General features: G+C 41.8%; 1 protein-coding gene across 4 annotated transcripts in view; it reads left to right on the forward strand.

Annotated features, from left to right (window-relative positions):
• The window catches only part of LOC144761284 (cysteine-rich secretory protein 3-like), a 410824-nt gene that overhangs the window by 195934 nt on the left and 194369 nt on the right, over positions 1-20521 (forward strand). For all 4 annotated transcript variants that reach the window (XM_078646732.1, XM_078646731.1, XM_078646734.1 and 1 more), the window contains one exon: positions 16239-16329. In XM_078646732.1, the coding sequence (XP_078502858.1) occupies positions 16239-16329 (91 nt within the window). The remainder of the gene's footprint in view (positions 1-16238; positions 16330-20521) is intronic.

The following is a 20521-nucleotide window of genomic DNA, read 5'->3' on the forward strand; positions in this document are numbered from 1 at the left end:
ACTTTAATAAAAAATGTTGTAGCTACTCAACTTTCAATATCAGGAGGAACTTTTGTAGCTGTAGCAATTATTTTTCATGATGGTCCTTCTACAACATCTGGACATTACACTGTTTATTTAAAGTGTCCAAAAGGTTTGATACATTGTAATGATAGTCAATTGGTTTTTAAACAACGTTTGCCTAAAGAGTTACCAAATTATTACCTAATAGTTTTAAAACTAACATTTTAGGAACAAAATTTGGCCTTTCAGGATTACTGCTGTTAAGAAAGGCTGGTCTGGTGTTGTAAAGTACTTTGTGAGTGAGGGTGAGGAGCTTGAAGATGATCCTCTTGTTGACATTGAGGTAGTGTAGGTGTATCAGGTGGTGGGTGATGTGGCTGCAGCAGGGGACATTGGTGATCAGTCAGGCAGAGGTGTTTTGGATCTGTTGTAGTCTTTGTAGGTGTTTGGCTGGAATTCCTGTGTAGAGTGTGTTGCCATAGTCTAGTCTGCTGCTAATGAGGGTGTGTGTCACTGTTCTTCTTTCGGTTAGGATCCACTTGTAAATGTTGTGGAACATGTGGAGGGTGTTGTAGCAGTACGAGGAGATTGTGTAGACTTGCTTACACATGGAGAGGGAGGAGTTGAGGATGAATGCTAGGTTGTGTACATAGTCGGTAGGTGTTGGTACTGTTCACAGTGTAGTCTGCCACCAGGAGTCGCCCGAGGCTGAAGGGGTGGGTCCGAGGATGAATACCTCTGTCTTGTCCAAGTATGCAGTATGTGACATCCTTCATTCCCTCGTGGAGGTTGCTTTTGGTGGTCTGTGGGTCCTTGGTGAGGGACAGGATGAGCTGGGTGTCGTTGGTGTAGGAGATGATGTTAAGGTTGTGATGGAGGGTCACTTGTGTGAGGGTGGCCATGTAGATGTTGAATAGCATCGGGCTGAGGGATGAGCACTGGGGGACGCCGCAAATGATGTCGGTGGTTTTGGATCAGAAGGCTGGGAGGCGGACGCTCAGGATTACTATTGAACAACTTCCAAAGTAAGAGTTTGACGCATTCTATTTGGCCATGAGGAAAAGTATCTGAAACCATTAAGGCCTTTTCGTTGTATATTTTGTCAGCATATATTTGTAAGTAACATTATTCACAGTGTATGAAAATGAATCATAATGTTTTGTTATTTTATGATTGTTTGAGATGTCTCATATTTACGTAAGAAATTGCTCTTTTAATATATGTTTTTGTCTATTTTTTCGATTGTTATTTAGAATGTTGAATGGGTTTTTTAAGATAATCTTATTGATTGTCTTTTTTTTTGCCCGCTGTTATGTGATGAGTACTATTGAACTCACTGTTTCTAGTAAAATTCAATATATTCTGAGAACAGCAAAAAAGGCAAATGAAATGCTTTACAAATTATTTTGTGTTGTAAAATATATATTGTAACTGTATTTTGTCTCGTCTTCCACGAGTGTTAAATGTATGATATATACTTTTTTTATTATTTATTATTTTAAAGTAAGTACAAGTACTTATAAAAAATAGTCAATGGGATGTTTCATTCATTTCATTTCAAATCTTTATTTCGGCATATATGCCATAAAAGAACAGTGCACACATTACATTGCATTCCGTTTGATAAAACAACATATCACTACATAAAAACATTAGTTAAAAATACATTTCATGTTGGAAGATAATTTGAGCGGAAACAATACATTCATATGTCGTTGGATGGACCACCACATCGGTTCCAAACAAATGAATTCAATTACAATTGATGCCCCATTTTTTTCCTTTGATAAAAAATAGAAAGTAGAAATCTACTGACACTAAATGTTATCTGTTGAGATGTATTAGTTGTTAGGATTCTCAGAGCCTGTGAACATGACCTCAGGCCTAAGAAGAGGCATATTGGTTTAATCCATCTCTTTCTTGCCTGAGCATACAGAGGGCAAAAGAAGAGGATATGCTGCTCGTTTTCAATCTGGTCATGTTCACACATTGGACAAGTTTCGTCCATTGTTGGGGACGATAAATCACGATTCCTAGCCCAACGAGCCAAAGTTGTTTTAATTAAAAGGTTTCCATACCTAAATTTTAAAAATAAAGTTTTGGCAAGTGGGGGCTCTATTTCATCCATAAAAATCTCATAAAGAGGTTTGTCCTTAAAGTTTAGGAACTTTGAGACTAAGGTCCCACTAGTTGTATTATTTACAGTCCTATTTGCTATAAAGGTCCAAAAGGCACTTTTTAGAATTTGTTTGGGATTAGCTGGTAATTGCTCAGGGTTCTCCCAGAAGTGTTTCAATCCTATACAGCTCAACCAGGTCTTAACATGCCTTAGCCATGGGGTAGCAGTCTGGCTGTCAAGTGCCATAATTTCTTTTAACCCGTCTCTGTAATCTTGGAGTTTGGGGACATCAATGGGATGTGCTTCTACAGAGCTGAAGGCAAGAGCAGGATGGACGGAGTACATATCTGTGTAAAAATGGTTTGTATCTTTTAAAGACATTTGAGAAAGTTAAAATATATACTGAGTGTACCTGAGGACCTACTATCTTTGAACTTATATTTAAAAAATGCCAGAGACTTTTATTATAGAGATGTATAAAATGGAACATGGCTTCAGAAGAGCTTTCTGCAACGTACCAGTGTGGTATTGAATAGAAAGACATGCTTGGCTAGTTGAGATCAGAGAGTTTGAGGATTAAAAGAGACCACATTGTTCTACCTAAAATATGTCACAGAGAGTATTTTCAAATACTCTTTTATGTTTAGAAGGACAGGGTAAGTTATTGTGTGTAGTTTTTCTTCTCTATATAAATATGTCTTCATCATACACAATACTTTGTGTTGAAGTGGCATGCTATTCCTGTTGCTGTGAGTATTTTTGACTTATATAAGCAATCACTACTTTCTTATTATGTTAAAAGGTGACTGCTGGATAGGTCTTTAAGAATTGATGTGTTTGAAAACACGTCAAGTATTCAAAAACTATTGTGATTATGGTACCTAAATACACACAGATACGCAGTGTTATTCTGGACAACCAACAGTATCTCTTGCATTTTACTAAAACACATTTACTAGTTTGGAACGGGTAAAGTGAATAGACATATTCTACATTTTTTATTACTGCATTTTAGTATAACAGCCTGAGTCTTTTTCTATAGTCAAAAGGAGTGACTGGTTTCAAAATGTAAGAAAACTTAAGAACAGGACATCCTTATAAGTAATTATATTTATATAACTTTATAAAGTACTAAAGCTCTACTGTTGGAATGTTATTTGACAATGGTATTTATATAATATATTTTTGAGGCCAAAATAGTTGATAAGGCTAGTTTTGTATTATGAATTAAGAAAACTGATAAAATGAAGTGTTTATGTTTTTGTACAAGGACCTACAACATGAGAGATTCATTATGGAAAAAGAACAGAACAATACCGAGGACAGTTTGGAAATTACCAACATTGTCATTGAAGAACTAAACTTATCTCTCACAGGCAGTGAGAGTAAAGAACAAGAAATTAGTGCTGCAGATATGAGCTGTGATTTCCAAGACGAAAGCTTTGATGCTGATTTTGTGGAAGCATTAGATTATATCTAAATTTTCAAATATTTAAATTCCGAAATTGCTAACCAGGAAATGATGTCAATGAAATACCTGATGAACTTCTATTAGAAGCTCTGTTAAATTATGAGATGTTAGAAGAATACATTTATTGTTTAATAATAATAAAGGTTTGACCAATATCTACTAATGTATTCACTGTACTAAAAGTGAAGCACTTACAGATTCATTTATATATTTTTTACATTATTCTATTGATTCAAAATATGCAAAGTGGGTCTGAGGGCATGGATTGCTGGAAATTCCTATAGACTATGCATGAAGTCTGGTATCTACCTGCATACTTATTTTTTATACCATCAATTCCCCAGTCTGTATCCTTACACTTTCACCAAACACTCTGACACTGCTGTTTCAGTATTGTTGTGAGCCATTCAGAAGTATGTGCTTATGTATGCACTGTGGTAAAACTGTTATAAATTTGGTCAAGCACTTTCCTTGCAGAACTGTAATCATTCACTCAGTACCTAAGTACTCATGCATTAAAATAGGCCTTAGGCCATAGATTGCTTCAAAACCCTATAGAGCATGCATGGTGTCTTCTATGCACCTGCAAACTTGTGTTTTATTCCTTCAATTGTACAATCTGTATCCTTACACTTCCAGCAAACACTCTGTCATTGCTGATTCAATATTGTACTGAGCCATTCAGCAGAATGTCCTTATCTATGCAGTGTGCTTAAACTGAAGGTCTTATAAATTCAGTCAGGCACTTTCCTTGCAGAACTGTAATCATCCAGTCAGTACCCAACTACTCATGCAGCAAAGTAGACCTTAGGCCATAGACTGCTTCAAACCCCTATAGACTATGCATACAGTCTTCTATGAACCTGCAAACTTGCCTTTTATACCTTCAATTCCCCAGTCTGTATCCTTCCACTTCCACCAAACACTCTGTCACTGCTGTTATAGTTTTGTAGTGACTCATTCATCAGTGTGTAGTAATCCATTCACTACAATAAAACACTAATGGGCAGTTATACAATAACTGGCACATCCCCAGGGAAATGCCAGTTATTGTGCACCGTGACACCACCACCATGGATGTCACGTATTTACAATGAGATGCACCATGGGCAAAAACTGCACAGATATGTGATGTATCTATGACGTAAAGGCGGCACATTGCTTGAGTTGCGTTGCAAGCGCAATGCATCTCCAGCAATGCTCTCGGGGCCCTATGCTCAGAATGCTGTGTCAATTCTTACGCCTGCTTCAAGCAAGTGCAGGGTTTTGATGCAGCATGAGCCCATAAGTGACAAAGGCCACTTTTAGGAGTTGTTCCTGCGTTGGAATGCCCCGTGTAGGAATGTCTCCTTCTGGTACAGGAATTTACAATTTGACGCACCTCCCAGATGCATCACATTGTAATTACCACACAGCATGGCTCATCTTTTGCACCACCGCGGCGTCACAAAAGTGATGCAACGGCGGTGTAAAAGAGGCAAAAGGGGGTTGTAAATCTGCCCCTAACACTTACAAATTCACCCAGGCAGTTTCACCAGCAGTGCAAAGGGAAGCATAGAATCGTAACATATTTGTGCACATCTGTTACATTCAAGTGCTTCGGAAGTACTACAGTATACTATAATTAAACACATTATAGATTTATGCTGTAGCACTTCCTTATAGTTCTGCACTTTCACATTCACCATACACTTCTAATGTATTGATTCATTCATTTATGCACTACACATTCATTCAAACAAAGTTTTACACACTATCATAGAAATATCGTTCTTTTTTAGACCAGTGAAGGTAGTTCTGAAAAGAACTGTTTTATTTGTCTTTTTTGAAGTTTTGTATTTTTTGGCGATTTTTTGAACATTTTTTATTTTAACAGGAAGAAAGGGAACTGGAGAAACAAAACAGTAAAAAACTGAACAAATAAAGAAAAAAAAATAATGGTGGGAGCAATGGTGATTCTGTTTCCGTCTGCAAATTAAGTTTATTGATTGTTCACCATAACAAAGCGTTTCTTTGCAGAATTTACACAAAATAATAAGATCAGCAAAATCAGGACAAATATCTGGGTGCGGATGTGATTCTCCAGCAGATAATGTAGTTGCTTTTGATGTTGGAGTCTCTTTACGTAATGTGCTGTATGCAGCATGACCATGGTTGTTAGGATGCACATTTTTTACGTGCCTCACCATACTCGCTGTTCCAAATTAATAGTGCTTAGCAGGATTTCCTCTGGAGAGGACTGTTGAACTAATTTTACACGTGATTTTTGCAGCATTGACATTCTTTTCTCCTTCTGCAAAAGAGAAACATTTCCAGATCACTGCCTCCTTTCTCTTGGGGGCTGGATCCTCCAGCAGAAAATTCTTCATCTGAAGAATGTTCAGAGATGTCTTTAGGTTGCTGTGTAGCCGTAATGAACAATCTTAGAATAAACAGCTCCTTCTCAAAAAGATGTTTCTTAAGTGAAGAACAGAGAAGAATGATTAAAATGGGTGGGGTCTTTCAACAGTTAGAATAGGACGTATTATGAACCAATCAAATCTCTTGTTTTGAAGTCACATGACTTTGCGTACGCGTACGGTGCTCTTACGGTACGATTACGGTACAAATAAGTACGACGTACCGCCGCAATTTGCGTAATTGCTTTTAAAAGAAATATACGCTTATTAAAAGTTAAAAAAAACTATTTTCATGATTATCCAAGATAATGTCTTCCGTTAATATTTACAATAAATTCATAATATATCTTTTTAAACAATTAGAAACTTTTGCGCAGTACGCCTACGGGCGCCGTACAAACGTACGTGACGTCACGCGGAAGCACCGATGCGACGCGTAACGTCAAAACATATTCGTAACGTATGCGTGGGCACCCGCCTGTACAAAGGATGGTGCAATCATCGAACGCGTACCGTACGATTACCTAAAAAAAAATGAAAAAAGAAAATATATAGAATTTAATTTTTATATATTGAAAAAAACATAAAAGTAATAAAATAATTATTTTTGAATTTTGTTAATGTATTATTTTACACTAAAATATATAATGTAACTTAAAAAATAAAATAACTAAGAATAATTATTATAAAAATCTAAGAAATTAGTATAAAAAGAAAGAAGTATAATAATTAATACATTTAAAAATTATCACTTACAAAACCTTTGAAATTCACTGAAAAAACTATAGGTTTCAGCCACGTTATAGTTAGGAATTGGCATTTAAAAAACCTTGCAAATTCACTGAAAAAACCATAGGTTCTCACACGTTATAGTTAGGAATTAGCATTTTATAAAACCTTAGAAATTCACTGAAAAAACCATAGGTTTCACACATGTTATAGTTAGCTGGACATTTCACTCATACAAAACCATTGAAATTCCCCTGTTATAGTTAGTTCAGCTAACTATAACACGGGCACCTGCAATGCACTGCTGATGATGTCACATATTACATCACTCATGACATGGTCAGTGACATCACTCATGACATCACATACATTAGTATCTGTATGAGTGGGTGAGTGTATATGTAACTATTTGGATAAGTGGCTGGGTAAGTGAGTAACTTTATGGATGACTGCCTCAATAAGTGAGTGGCTGCCTGGGTGTATAAGTGGATATGTCAGTGGCTGTATTAGTGAGTGAGTGAGTGTGTTGATATATGAATCAATGAGTAGCTATATAAGTACTGATATGGGTGTTTGAATGGGATTAAGAATGGTAGTGTGGAAGTTGGAGTGGGTGTATCAAAGTTTATATGGGATATGAATGGGTGTGACAGATATTCTCTGGATGATGTCATCAGTCATGTCATTTGAGATATCATCAGTGATGTCACTGACCATGTCATGAGTAATGTAAAATCTGATGTCATAAGCAGTGCATTGCAGCTGCGCAAGTTATAGTTATCTAAGCTAACTATAACGACTGAATGTCACTGTTTTCTATGAGTAAAACCTGAGCGTAACTATAACGTCCATGTACCCTTCATTTTTTTCTGTTAATTTCTAAGGTTATTTTTATTCCATTTCCTAACTATAACTTCCCTGTACCCTTTTTCTTCTGTGAATTTCTGAGGTTTTTTAAGTAGTAGACATGTTTGCTTAGTCCCTTTGGTTATGTTATTGGTGTGAAGAGATGATGAAGAAACTATTGAGATAAATTATGACCCAACCTCTGAGCAAGATGATTCTGTAGAATTGGTTTATAATGTAGATCTGTGAGAGTGCTTACAGCAGAATCAATTAATCAATCAAACATTTGTAAAGCACACTACTCACCCATGAGGGTCTCAAGGCGCTGAGGGGGGGAGCTGCTACTGTTCAAACAACCACGTCTTGAGAAGTCTCCTGAAGGTCAGAAGGTCCTGGGTCTGTCGCAAGTGGGTGGGGAGGGTGTTCCATGTCTTGGCCGCGAGGTGGGAGAAGGATCTGCCTCCGGTGGTCGTTCGATGGATGCGAGGTCAGCGGAGCGAAGCTGGCGGATGGGAGCATAGTACGTGAGTCGTTTGTTGAGGTATGCTGGTCCGGCATCATGGAGTGTTTTGTGAGTTTGGGTGAGGAGCTTAAAGGTGATCCTCTTGTTGACGGGGAGTCAGTGCAGGTCCCTCAGGTGGAGAGGGATGTGGCTGTGGCAGGGGATGTCAAGGATGAGGCAGGCGGAGGCGTTCGGTATGTGTTGAAGTCTCTTCTGGAGTTTGGCCGTGGGTCCCGTGTATAGGGCGTTGCAATAGTCCAGCCTGCTGGTGATGAGGGCCTGGGTGACCATCCTTCTGTTTCCAGTGGGTATCCATCTGTAGATCTTGCGAAGCATACAGAGGGTGTTGAAGCAGGAGGAGACAGCGTTGACTTGCTAGGTCATTGACAGTGATGAGTCCAAGATGAACACCAGGTTGCATGCATGGTCGGTGGTAGTCGGCGCAGCTCCCAGCGAGGCCGGCCACCAGGAGTCGTCCCAAGCGGAGGGGATGAAGTCAAGGATGTGGAGTGCCGTCTTGTCCGAGTACAGTTCCAGGCGACTGTTCTTCATCCATTCGGCGACGGCCGTCATTCCTTTGTGGAAGTTGGTTTTGGAGGTGGGGGGTCTTTGGTGAGGGAGAGGATCAGCTGGGTGACATCGGCATATGAGATGATGTTGAGGTTGTGCGATCAGACGATGTTGGTGAACTGTGTCATGTAGACGTTGAAGAGGGTCGGGCTGAGGGATGATCCTTGGGGTACGCAACAGGGATCCTGGTGGCTTTGGATTGGAATGGAGGGAGGTGGACTCCTGGGTTCTGTCAGTGAGGAAGGAGGTGATCCAATCCAGGGCTTTGTCGCGGATCCCTGTGTTGTGGAGGCGTGTGCTTAGGGTGTGGTGGCAGACGGTGTCGAAGGCGGCTGAGAGGCTAGGAGGATGAGGGCCATGGTTTTGCCATTATCTAGCAGGGTCCTGATGTCGTTGGTGGCGTCGATGAGGGCGGTTTCGGTGCTGTGGTTGCTGCGGAATGCGGACTGGGGTGAGTCCAAGGTGTTGTTCTCTTCGTGGAAGCGGGTATGTTGCCTGTTGACCATCTTCTCGATGACTTTCACCGGGATGGGCTGGAAGTTCTTGAGGTTCTTTGGGTCTGCCTTGGGTTTCTTGAGGTGGGCATTGATCTCTGCGTGTTTCCAGCTTTCCGGCAAGGTGGCGGTCTCGAATGAGCTGTTGAAGATCTTTCAGAGTTGGGGTGCGATGATGGAGCTCTCTTTGTTGAAGATGTGTTGGGGGCAGGGGTCTGACGGGGAGTCGGAGTGGATGGTGTTTATGGTTTTGATGGAGTCTTTGTCATTGACGTGGTTCCAGGAGATCAGGAGGAGGGTGTTACCGGGGGGCGGTGAGTCTAAGGTGTTGGTGGCTGTCGCGGGGGTCTGAGTGTTGAAGCTGTCATGGATGTCTGTGATCTTGCAGTGGAAGAAGGTGGCTAGGAAGTCACAGAGGTCTTGTGATGGCGGAACATAGCACTTAGCTGCTATAAAACAAGGACCATGAACAGCTGACTCACCAAACACATATTTCCTCTTTGACCTTACACTATGGGACCCTGAATCATCAGTAGGATAAAAAAAAAACAGTTCTGTCACCCCCTCAGTACAGTGAGATGAAACAATGTGTATTTTTAACCATAACAATAGCAAATATTCATATATGATCCATTGCAGTGATATAGCAAATCGAGAACTCAAGAGTTAATGTCCCTCTAATGTTTACAAAAGGCCTTGCTGTGCACCGTATGATGGTATGCTGCACTAATTTATCAACAAACCTCTGAAAATAATAAACCTTCTCTAGTGTTTGAGAAAGCTATCATAATTAAGTCTTCTCTCTGTGTTGGTTTATTTTACACACCACCTAATAAACATAAGCAAGTATTTTTGTGAGACATAACAGAATGAATGGGACTTTGGCATTTGGGTTTAATACCCCTGAAGTAGATAAGATGAGCAGAAGTGACTCAATAAAGCAGAGAAAGAATTAATATACTCTAAAATATCCAGACTCTCACAAAACTGGTGCAAACCAAAATCTGAATTTTGAAAAAACTAAATATTTGGATCTGGGATCATAGCTAACAATCGACAGGTTCGTAAGAAAACAATATGAAAAATTACATAACAGAAAAAGATTTATGAACAACAAGAGAAGTAGGTACTCCATAAAAAGAACAGATCAAAGTTCTGCAAGAAGTTGAAGGCCCAGTATATCAAACACCTGTAGCAGAACTTGTTGAAAATCAATGAGAGGGATCTAACATCATCAGAGTTGATCTTCCTTATCTCAATACTTTTGTATGAGAGGTCAGACTTCGCCCTTAATGGATGATACTTCACTGACTCCCTTTGTTGGCCCACACAATCTTAAAAATAACAGCTGCATCATTTTCTAAGCTATCACGACCTGCACTTGTGCTTATGGTGCAGACAAGCTCACGCTTTCTGGTGGTTCTTGCTAGACACGCTGTCAAGACACCATTAGATTGCAGGAAAAAGAAGAAACAAGAGAGTATACCTTTTCTATCTATGCATCTAGGATCTGGAACAAAAGCACTGTGCTGGGTCTGCTGACTGGGTTGGTTATGTCTTCTTCGTCTGGAGTCCTCAGCTACTGTATACCCAGTGCATTGCTTTCTTTATCTGTATTCAGGTTTTTTTGCAGGCTGATTGGGAGCATCACATTTGCCTTAGAGGAGAAAGTGTCTTACTTTGAAGATAAAGGGTTCAAAACACACTGTTGGTAGGATCCCATGAGTGCTAAGAGGACTGTTCTATCTAAATGTACTTCAAAATTCCCCTTAGAAACGTTCTATGACCTGGCATGTTGCAGGATCTTTCTGCACTGCCATTTTTGCATTGCTGTTACATTTTCTGGTTAGAATTGAGTCCTGGGCCATGCAGTGTTGGTGTCTTTTGTACCTGAATATTTTGGGTAATTGCCTCCGAATGTCCAATGTGAAACTGTGGTTTTCCTCAGGGGCGAAGCTTTAGATCTCCTCTTTACTTTAAATCCTTCCTGGTACACTACGCTGTACCCTATTGCATTGTATTCCATACTTTCTTTTTTCCATAGGGCAGCTGGCAATGTATAGTTAGGGGCAGATTTACAAGCCCCGTACACCACATTTGCTCCGCCCATGGCGTCACTTTCAGCGGTGTAAAGCCATCGCCATGCTGCGGGGTATTTACAATGTGACCCATCTGGGAGACCGGCACAGCGTTCCGGTGCAGGAACGCCTCGGAAAAGTGGCTGAGTGAAATTTACAAGATTTCACTCAGTGACTTTTACGGCCATGCTGCGTCAAAAACCTCCACCTGCTTGAAGCAGGCATAAGGATTGACGCAGCATCTTAGGCATAAGGGCACCCCAAGCCTCGCTGGAGCTGCGTCGTGCTTGCGTCGTGACTCCAGCAATGCACCGCTTTTCTGCCGGGGGATGCGACACGCATCTGCCCATCCGTGCGCCACAGTGCACCGCATTGTTAATGCGGCGCATCAGTGGTGGCACACTGGTGGTTTGGCGTGTCACAACTGTTCTGGTGCATTCCTGCTTATTAGCAGAGATGCGCCAGAAATTGTAAATCTGCCCCCAGTTTCTTATGTATCTGGTGTGTCTGTAGGAAATGCTGTTGTATTTGAGGGCTAAGATGGGCTAATTTTTGCAACCACCAGTTTATCACCATGCCTTCTCCTAGGCTGCTCCTTCTGTGCATTCTTGTTTGAGCATAGCTGGTTCCTAGGAGCTTTTCTTGCCTCTAGGTTTCCTCTAATTGGGTTCCTGTCAAGTAAACAGAGCAGGTCAAACAGAGATGCAGAGTTGTGCTTAATGGCGATAGAGGTCGGTTTGCAGTATGAAGGTAGTATCCATTTGAGGCTTATCCTGGAGTACCACATATTTCGAACATGACTATATTCTTATTCCAGCATGTGGGGGAACAATATTTCTCTTCTTAAAATCCTTTGGCTATTATAGCTGTTAGAAATGGGGTTTCTTGTTGTCAGAGTATGCACCCTTTACAAGCAGGAACCACAACTCTAGTCAAGGTAACCTAGATACACATCCAAAGACAACCTGTGTTCACCCTCTTTTAGCTTGTCACAGAGCAGTCAGGCTTATCCAATGAAGCAATGTGCAAACTATTTGTGCAACACTCACACACATAGTAACATAATGACAACAACACAAACATACTCCACGTAAGGTTAGCTAAATAGGTAATGAATGTATGAGTACACTAAGACCCAAACCACAAAAATCCAATAAGCAGAACCAAAGTTATAGATTTTGAAAGATTAACTCAAATTATGATGCTTAGAGTCATAAAGTGCCAACTATGGACATCTTTCCTGCCTTACCGGTGTAAATCCAAAGTTCAGGCTGACCACAATGGAGGGGAGGCTGGCTACAGGACTCAGCAGGTCCCACTAAAAAAGTACTTTGGATGCAGGAAGTATCAACGTCGAAGATTAGATGCGAGGAGCATAGGAGGTGATGCATCATCCTCAATATCTTGGAAGCAGCGATGTGTTCCTTATGATCTATGTAGTCAATGAAGGATTTATTGACAAACTCCTCTACAATGCAGATGGTGCTGTCCATCGTAGTCGAGCCATGCAGTCCGTCAAAGCGATGTGTACAAAGAGCATCAGCTTTAGCGTAGCATGGCGATACGTTGGTTCCAGTCATCAATGCATCAGTTTTAGTGGATCAGCACAGCCAAAATCACCTTTCAAGAGCCCAGGACTGGATTGGAACCACTTGGCTGAGTCCAGAACACACAAATGGTAGAGTCCAGGTTCTGTTGATGGCCCGAGACCTCAGAACAGGGGACAAGCCAATAAGCCATTGGGGTCACTCTGGGTTCAAGTAAGATGGGGCCAGTCCTTGTCCTCAGCAGGCCAGCAATCAGCTGGCAGCAGGGCAGCACAACAAAGAAGAAAAGCAGTTCATCCAGAGCAGCAGTCAGGCAGACTGGCAATGATTGTAGCACAGCCGTCTTTACTCCTGGCAGAGTTCTTCGCAGGTCTAGCAATGTACTGTCTTATTAGAGTAAAAGCCCCAATACTTAAACCCAGTTGTGCCTTTGAAGAGGGGCTGACTTCAAAGAAAGGTTTTTGAAGTGCACCTAGGTCCTTTCTTCCCAGCCCTGGCTCCAAACTATCAGTAGAGGGCAAACAGCCCTTTGTGTGGGAAACAGGACACTGCCCATTCAGGTGTCGGTGTCGGCCTCTGCCTCTCTTCCTTCCAAGGAAGAGTTATCAGAATGCAGATGAATGCAGGTGAGTTTCCTGTCAAACCCACCCTTCCTGTGACAGGCTGCAAGGCAGAGAAATTCACACTTTCATAAATTGGCATTACTGAAATAGTAATATTAAATCCAACTTCATCATTACAGAGGATACATCATTACCATTCCAAAGATATAAAACATGATGCAGCTACTCCTTTCTGATCAGGAATTACGGCTTAAAAGTGTTTTAAGGCATTCCCAATGCTAGCCTATGAGAGGAGTAGGCCTCACACTGACTGAAAAATGTCCTACCTTTCAGTTACACAGCACCCTGTCCTGAGGGCTACCTAATGCCTTCCTCAGGGGTGACGTATTTGTAATAAAATGGGAATTTAGGTCTTGGCAAGTGATTTTAAATACCAAATCAAAGTGGCATTAAACTGCACACATATCCTTGCAATGGCAGGCCTGAGACAGGTTTGAAAGGCTACTTGTGTGGCTGGCACAACCAGTGCTGTAGGCCCTCTAGTATAAATGTTAAAGGTGGTCCCCATGGGAGAAGTGTAGCCCTGGAATTCCACAGCAATAGTATCAAAACAGAAATAGAGGAACCCCTTGCAAGAGTCGGTTTTCAATAATACATTTAGTGTATTTATTTTCATGTATCTTTTCAATCATGAACATATATATGTCAATTCTTAGCATTTATTATACATTACTTATACCATACAAAAAATACGGTGTTCCTATAAAGGTGACGGCACAGGCATAGTGATCAATAGTGAAAAAAGTGCATACGTGCTATGTACACAAATATATACATGTGGCTAATGGGGATACTAGAGTGTTTGAAGGCAATACTCGTCAAGCGAGTATTGATATCCACCATCAAATTCTTAAAAACACAGTCCACATATGTTGATTCGTCAATGTTTCGACCCTGGGGCATAAGTTATTTAGAGCAGGGTCATCATCAGGACGTAAAAAAACTATACTGGAAGCACCTACGAACAGAAAGCTTGTGCCAATTTCAATACATTATATCATCAGATGAAATATATTATATGATCACATACTAAAAATAGTGGCAGAAGATTGTGCAGTCACATTGCAATTGAAATTCTAGTGGGTAAAATACCTTCCGAAAGGATATTTATCACACGGTAAAGAAATAAAGTAGGCATTACCTATTCTGAGCTATATTGGTATGTGCAGTTAGTTTTGCTTACTTACTCAATGATAGTAGCCAAAAACGTGCAGATTTTACAAGGTCTGTAGGCCAACCAGTAGTATTTAGATTACAGGCCCTGGGTATATGTATACCACTTTAAAAGGGACTTTTAATTGAACTAAATATGCCAATTGGGCATACACAATTGTCGCCATGTTTAGGAGAGATTTGCATGCACTTCAGCACTGGTCAGCAGGTGTAAAGTGCTACGAGTCCTATGGCTAACAAAAAGATAGAGCAAAAAGAGTGGCTAAGCAGGCAGATAATTTGGGGGAAGACCACCCCAAGGATGGCAGGTATAACAGGTCTAACAGTGCAAAAAAGCAATGTGGAAATGGTAGAAACAGTCACCATCTGTACCTTATACCTCAAAATGCTAAGCCTGTTCGAGCTATGGACGCCTTTAAATTAACGTTGGCTCAGGAGTAGGAGCAGGAGGAAAATCCTGCAACCACTAGAGCTCTACCCTGCCTCAAAGGCAGACCAAAGAAATGGCAGCTGGGCATGCCCCATCTGACTGGTAGCACCAAAAAGAATCACATCATAAAAGTATTTTTAAAAACACCACTCCCCCATAAACATTTAATAAAGTGCAGCAGCAAAAATATGTAAAATTGCAAAAAAGAGATGTCAAGATGTTGAACACAGTCACCAGGAGTACCTCAAAATGCTAAGGCGGATGCATGGGCATCTGCAGTAATCATCTGTAAATTCATTGTTTACATTTGAAAAAAATCGCAATCAATAATGATCACTCCAGAAGTTTGTGCCTCTATGGCATCCATGTATGTCAGTTATGTATTATAGTCCACAAGTGATGCCTGTTTTCTTATTCAATTTAAAGTTCAACATAGTGTACTTGGCAATCTACTCCTATGCAGTATGGATCTCATTTGCAGAATATCTACCTCAAATGACCATAAAGTTACTGCTCGAAAACCTATTGTGTTACACTCAATCCAGATATTCTGATTGGCATTTTATCGGGGTTATACTCCAATGCAAAGGTGTAAATTTCCATGTGTGTAAATTTGTGCCTCTAGAGTTCCCTTTGTGAATTGATCCACAGCAGGAGGAATGTGCAAATAGAAACCAGGGAAACAACAGTTAGGCAAATGGAAAGTGAAAATAGATAGATAAAGTGAATTCATACATGCAGCCTTAATCCAGTTTGGCCAATGGAATACTCCATCACATGTAGCAGATGTCCCAGCCAATATATTCCAAATGGAATATAGTGCACTATATTTTAAGGATATTGCAAGTCACCAGGATGTTCCAAGATATACAGAGGATTGATAAGCCCCTGTACATTTACAATAATTTTACAGTGAATTTCCTAATATTATTTTCATCCTCACCACAACCATTCTTTTGATTTGTTGTATATCAAGAATCTCCCATGTTAGCTACGAACTGTAGCGATGGAAAGGAACAGGATATAAAGCATGTGTGGCTGATGAGTACTCCTCAGTGGAGTTGAGAAGCTAATGTGCAAGAAATCAAACATATCTTGGGGAACACTATGCACAGAAGTGATTGTACATTGTGCTTTTAACCATCAATGTAATTGTGCTAATCGATAATTCGATGTGTTCTCTATATAAATATGTTGTTCTACTCATGTACATTTTAGAGTGTCTCAGAATTACAATGCTATTCTTTTTGAAAGGAGTGGAGTGCAGAAGCTGCCAAGAACGCTGAATTGTGGGCAAAGAATTGTAATTTTTGCCACAGTGAGGAAGACAAAAGAACAATTCCTGGTAAGTTAACTAAACCATGCATATCTTGTTTAATTGTTTCGTAGTTTTAGTTTTCATCATCTCACATTCTTTATTAATGACTCATCACTCATATTATTTCAGTCTCTCTCTCTGTATCCCTATCAAGGCTAAGGAACCTAGGGCCTCATTTATGAGGTTTTGCCGTGGGGAAGTGCAGCAGGCCTTCCTGCTGCGCTTCCCTAGCGCAAAAGAAAAGGGCAGGAATGCACCGTGTCTATAAGATGCGGCGCATTTCTGTCCTTTTCCCCTGCGCCGGCCCACAATGGGCTGCCTGCGCCACCGCAGGCACCTTGGTACAATGATGCAAGGGTGCCTGCGTTGCGGGGATGATTATTTTTGAACAGGAAGGGAAACCTTTTATGCAAAATTCACAAGAGTCTTTTCTTCTTTCTTTGTGTGCTGCAGAATGCGCCTCCCTTACGTCTCCCCTGGGGAGGCATAAGCTTTTGGCACTGCCTCAGATTTACGATTTCTCGTAAATCTGGGGCAGTGTCGAAAGGTAATGGATGTTGCTGGGAACGCCCCCAGCAACACCCATTGCACGCCCCTTTAACAGAGAACACTGTGTTAAAGGGACTGATATTTATCAGACAGCATTAAGCCAAAGAAAGTTGGTAAGTGCTGCCTGATGAATATAAGCAGGCTTGTGCGCCACGGAACGTTACAAAAAGTGAAGTTCCAATGGCGCAAGGGGCCTCATAAATGAGAACGTTAGTTTTTACAATTTGCATATCTTAGCACAAAGTATTTGATATGTAATTATACACACCCTTTTTCGTTTATGTATCTGTGTTTAATATGTGTAATATACATATATATGTGTAATAATATGTTTATTTTTTATATATACATATATGTATATATAGATATGTGTATGTATTACCTACTGGCAGTCGCCAGTAGATAGTAATAGGTAGGACCTAGTTTCCGTAGGAAAAGTGTTTTTTCTTTTCCCAATAACTTTGGCGTCGGTTGACGAATCTTCGCGGAATTTTTAAAACTAGTGGCCCGCTCTGGTCAGCTTTTGTCCTGAGAGTTTAGGGGTGATTCGACAAGCGGGGGCCAAGTAAAAAGGGGGGTCCCAAAACATGTTTTCCCCATGTTCATTTTCTATATATGTGTGCATGTATATATGTGTACTGAAAAAAACAAAACTTACATTACGTAAGGTTAGGCTCAGATTTCACACCCACAAACCCAGAGAAATTTAGCAGTTATAGTTTTAAACTCTCTCACTTACCCTGAGCTCTTGTTGAGTTTTCTGATTACCGCTATCTCACAAGCAGCGGATTTAGCGCTGCTTCGTGAAGTTGTTTGGGACGGCGCCATCGCCAGTCGCGAGGCCACGCCCACCGAATAGGCCACGCCCACCCCGCCCGCCTACAAATGTGCCTTCCACGCAAGCGCAGCGGACGAGCGCAGCGGGAGCGCCGTTTGCGCGCCGAAGGCGCGCCTAAGGCAAGCCCGTCTGCGCCCGTCCGCGCCAGGACACGCCAGGGGCCTTGCAAGAGGCCTGAGGCACGGTTTGCCTATTCGGGGGATGCTCTATGCCATCTCAACAGGCCCGTTCCATCTTCATGCTCCCAAGTACTAAAGGGAGACTCCCGCCTTACTCACTGTCCACATTGCTCCTTTAAATACACCCCCTCTATCATCAAAGCTCCCACTCAAATGACTATAAACATGGCAATGATCAATTGCAGATCACTACCCAAACACGCCCTTGAAATAAATATGATTATCGAAGACCTTAATCTTGAAATACTGTTCCTTACAGAAACGTGGCTGACACCCAACTTAGACGCCGACATAGTCCAAGCACTTCCCCCAGGATTCAGTATCCAACATCTTGATCGTCCCAAAGGTAGAGGTGGGGGCATTGCTGTCATCTCCAAGGATTCAATACCATGTCGTTTCCTTGACAGTCCTCTGATAGACTGTGAAAACGTTCATTTTACCTTACAAATCTCCCCTTGTTCCTCTCTTTCTGGACTCCTTATTTACCGTCCCCCTGGTTCCATGCGAAAATTCCTTAACTCCCTCCTAGAATGTTCCTTGGCCAGATCTAGCGCTCGGACCAACTTCCTCATTTTAGGGGACTTTAATGTCCACTTTGAAGACAGCAAAGACAACACGGCCTCAGAACTGATCCAAGACTTGGCCTCCCACCAATTGCATTTACAGAACTCCCTCCCTACTCATAATCGGGGGCATTTGCTCGACCCCATATTCTGTAATTTCCTTGATCTTGTGACCAGGCCCCCCACTCCTGTGCCATGGTCCGACCATCTACTTATTCCTTTCAGTTGGCACATCTACCCCACACTGCCGCAAACCCAAGCCCCCGGCAGACCATCCAGACCCTGGGCGAAATTAAACTATGTTAAATGGAATCAAGCCCTCGAGGACACAATCCCTACCCTTAGCTCAACCATCGACCTGGCTGATAGGGAATTTGCATCCTGGATTACCAATTCTCTAGACTTAGCTCTCCCAAAAAAACCTCATTGTAAACCAAGGACAAAAGCAACCTCTCCATGGTTTACCCAAGAATTACGCCTTCTAAAGAAAACCTGTAAAAGAGCAGAAAGAGTCTGGAGAAAAGACTTTAATCCCACCAGCAAAAATAACTATAGACTGATGATTCTCAATTATAAAAAAGGTCTGAAAAACGCACAAATCTCCTTTTACAGCGAGAAAATCAGCAAAGCGGCAAATTCGTCGAGAGAGACGTTTCTCACTCTGAAAAAGCTTCTAAAACCCCACACTCCCCCAGCTGTGCGAGATCCTACATTCGAACACTGTAATGAGTTAGCCAACTTTTTTGACTCTAAAATTCAAACTATACTCAAACAACTTCCGCCTCTCTCCCCCTTAGATCCCTCCCCCTCCCCACCTCCCAATATCAGAGCAAAGGCATGGAGCTAAGCAAATTCCAACCCATCAACGCAGAAACTCTTGGTGTTTTACTACAAGCCCTCAAAAGCGGATCGCCCCATGATCCAGCCCCGGTGAGACATCTTAAACAGGTGGCCCCGAGCATCTTATTTCCTATGACCAACTTGCTAAACACCTCCTTTGAAGCTGGTATAGTGCCCACAACCTGGAAAAAAGCGGTGGTGAAGGCACTCATAAAAAAACCTAACCTTGACCCGGACAACCTGGCTAACTTTAGACCTATATCTCTCCTCCCAGGGATTAGTAAACTAGCCGAAAAATACATAAATTCCCAGCTTTCACACTATCTAGAGTCCAATGAGTTGCTAAAAACCTCCCAAACAGGCTTCCGTCCGGGACAAGGGACAGAAACAGCTATGGTGGCGGTAGTCGAAGAAACTAGGAAAGTCATCGATGCAGGAGGATCGGTGGCAGTGATCCTCCTGGACCTAAGCGCAGCATTCGACACCGTCAACCATAGCATCCTTGCCCACCGCCTGGAAAACCTCGCCATCACTGGAACGGCCCTCAAATGGCTAAAATCCTTCCTCCACAACCGCTCCTTTCAGGTGGCAGATGGAGACTGTATCTCTAGGGAAACCCCGATACGTTGCGGAGTGCCTCAGGGCTCCTCTTTGAGCCCTACACTCTTCAACGTATATATGGCACCCCTTGAACAAATTGTCGTCCCGTATGGCATTAAACTTCTGACCTACGCGGACGACACACAGCTGGTTGTCTCCCTGAGTCAGTCTGAACCCCCCACTATCGATCTGTATTCCTGCCTGGAGAATATAGTCAGCTGGATGAGCGACTCCCATTTAAAGCTCAATGGGGAAAAAACCGAGCTAATGGTACTAGGCAACCAGTCCCTCTTCCTCCCGGAGTCCCTATGGCCTCCCAGTATGGGTCCACCACCAATCCCCAAAACTGATATTAAAAGCCTGGGGATTTGGTTGGATGACAAACTCACTCTTAACACTCAGGCCAAGAAAACCGCAGGAATATGCTTTGGCCTGCTCCGCTCCATCCGCAAAATTCTTCCACTCTTACCATTCCAGTCAAGAAAACTGGTCATGCAGGGCCTCATACTGTCCAGACTGGACTATGGCAATGCCTTATATCTTGGATCCCCAAAGAAAGTCATCTCCAGGCTTCAGGTGGTGCAAAATGCGGCTGCCAGAATCCTTACTGGCACCAAAAAACGCTGCTCTGCCAAACCTGCACTTAAAGA

This window comes from Lissotriton helveticus, chromosome 6 (assembly GCF_964261635.1).
Source record: "Lissotriton helveticus chromosome 6, aLisHel1.1, whole genome shotgun sequence".
Taxonomy (NCBI): Eukaryota; Metazoa; Chordata; class Amphibia; order Caudata; family Salamandridae; genus Lissotriton; species Lissotriton helveticus.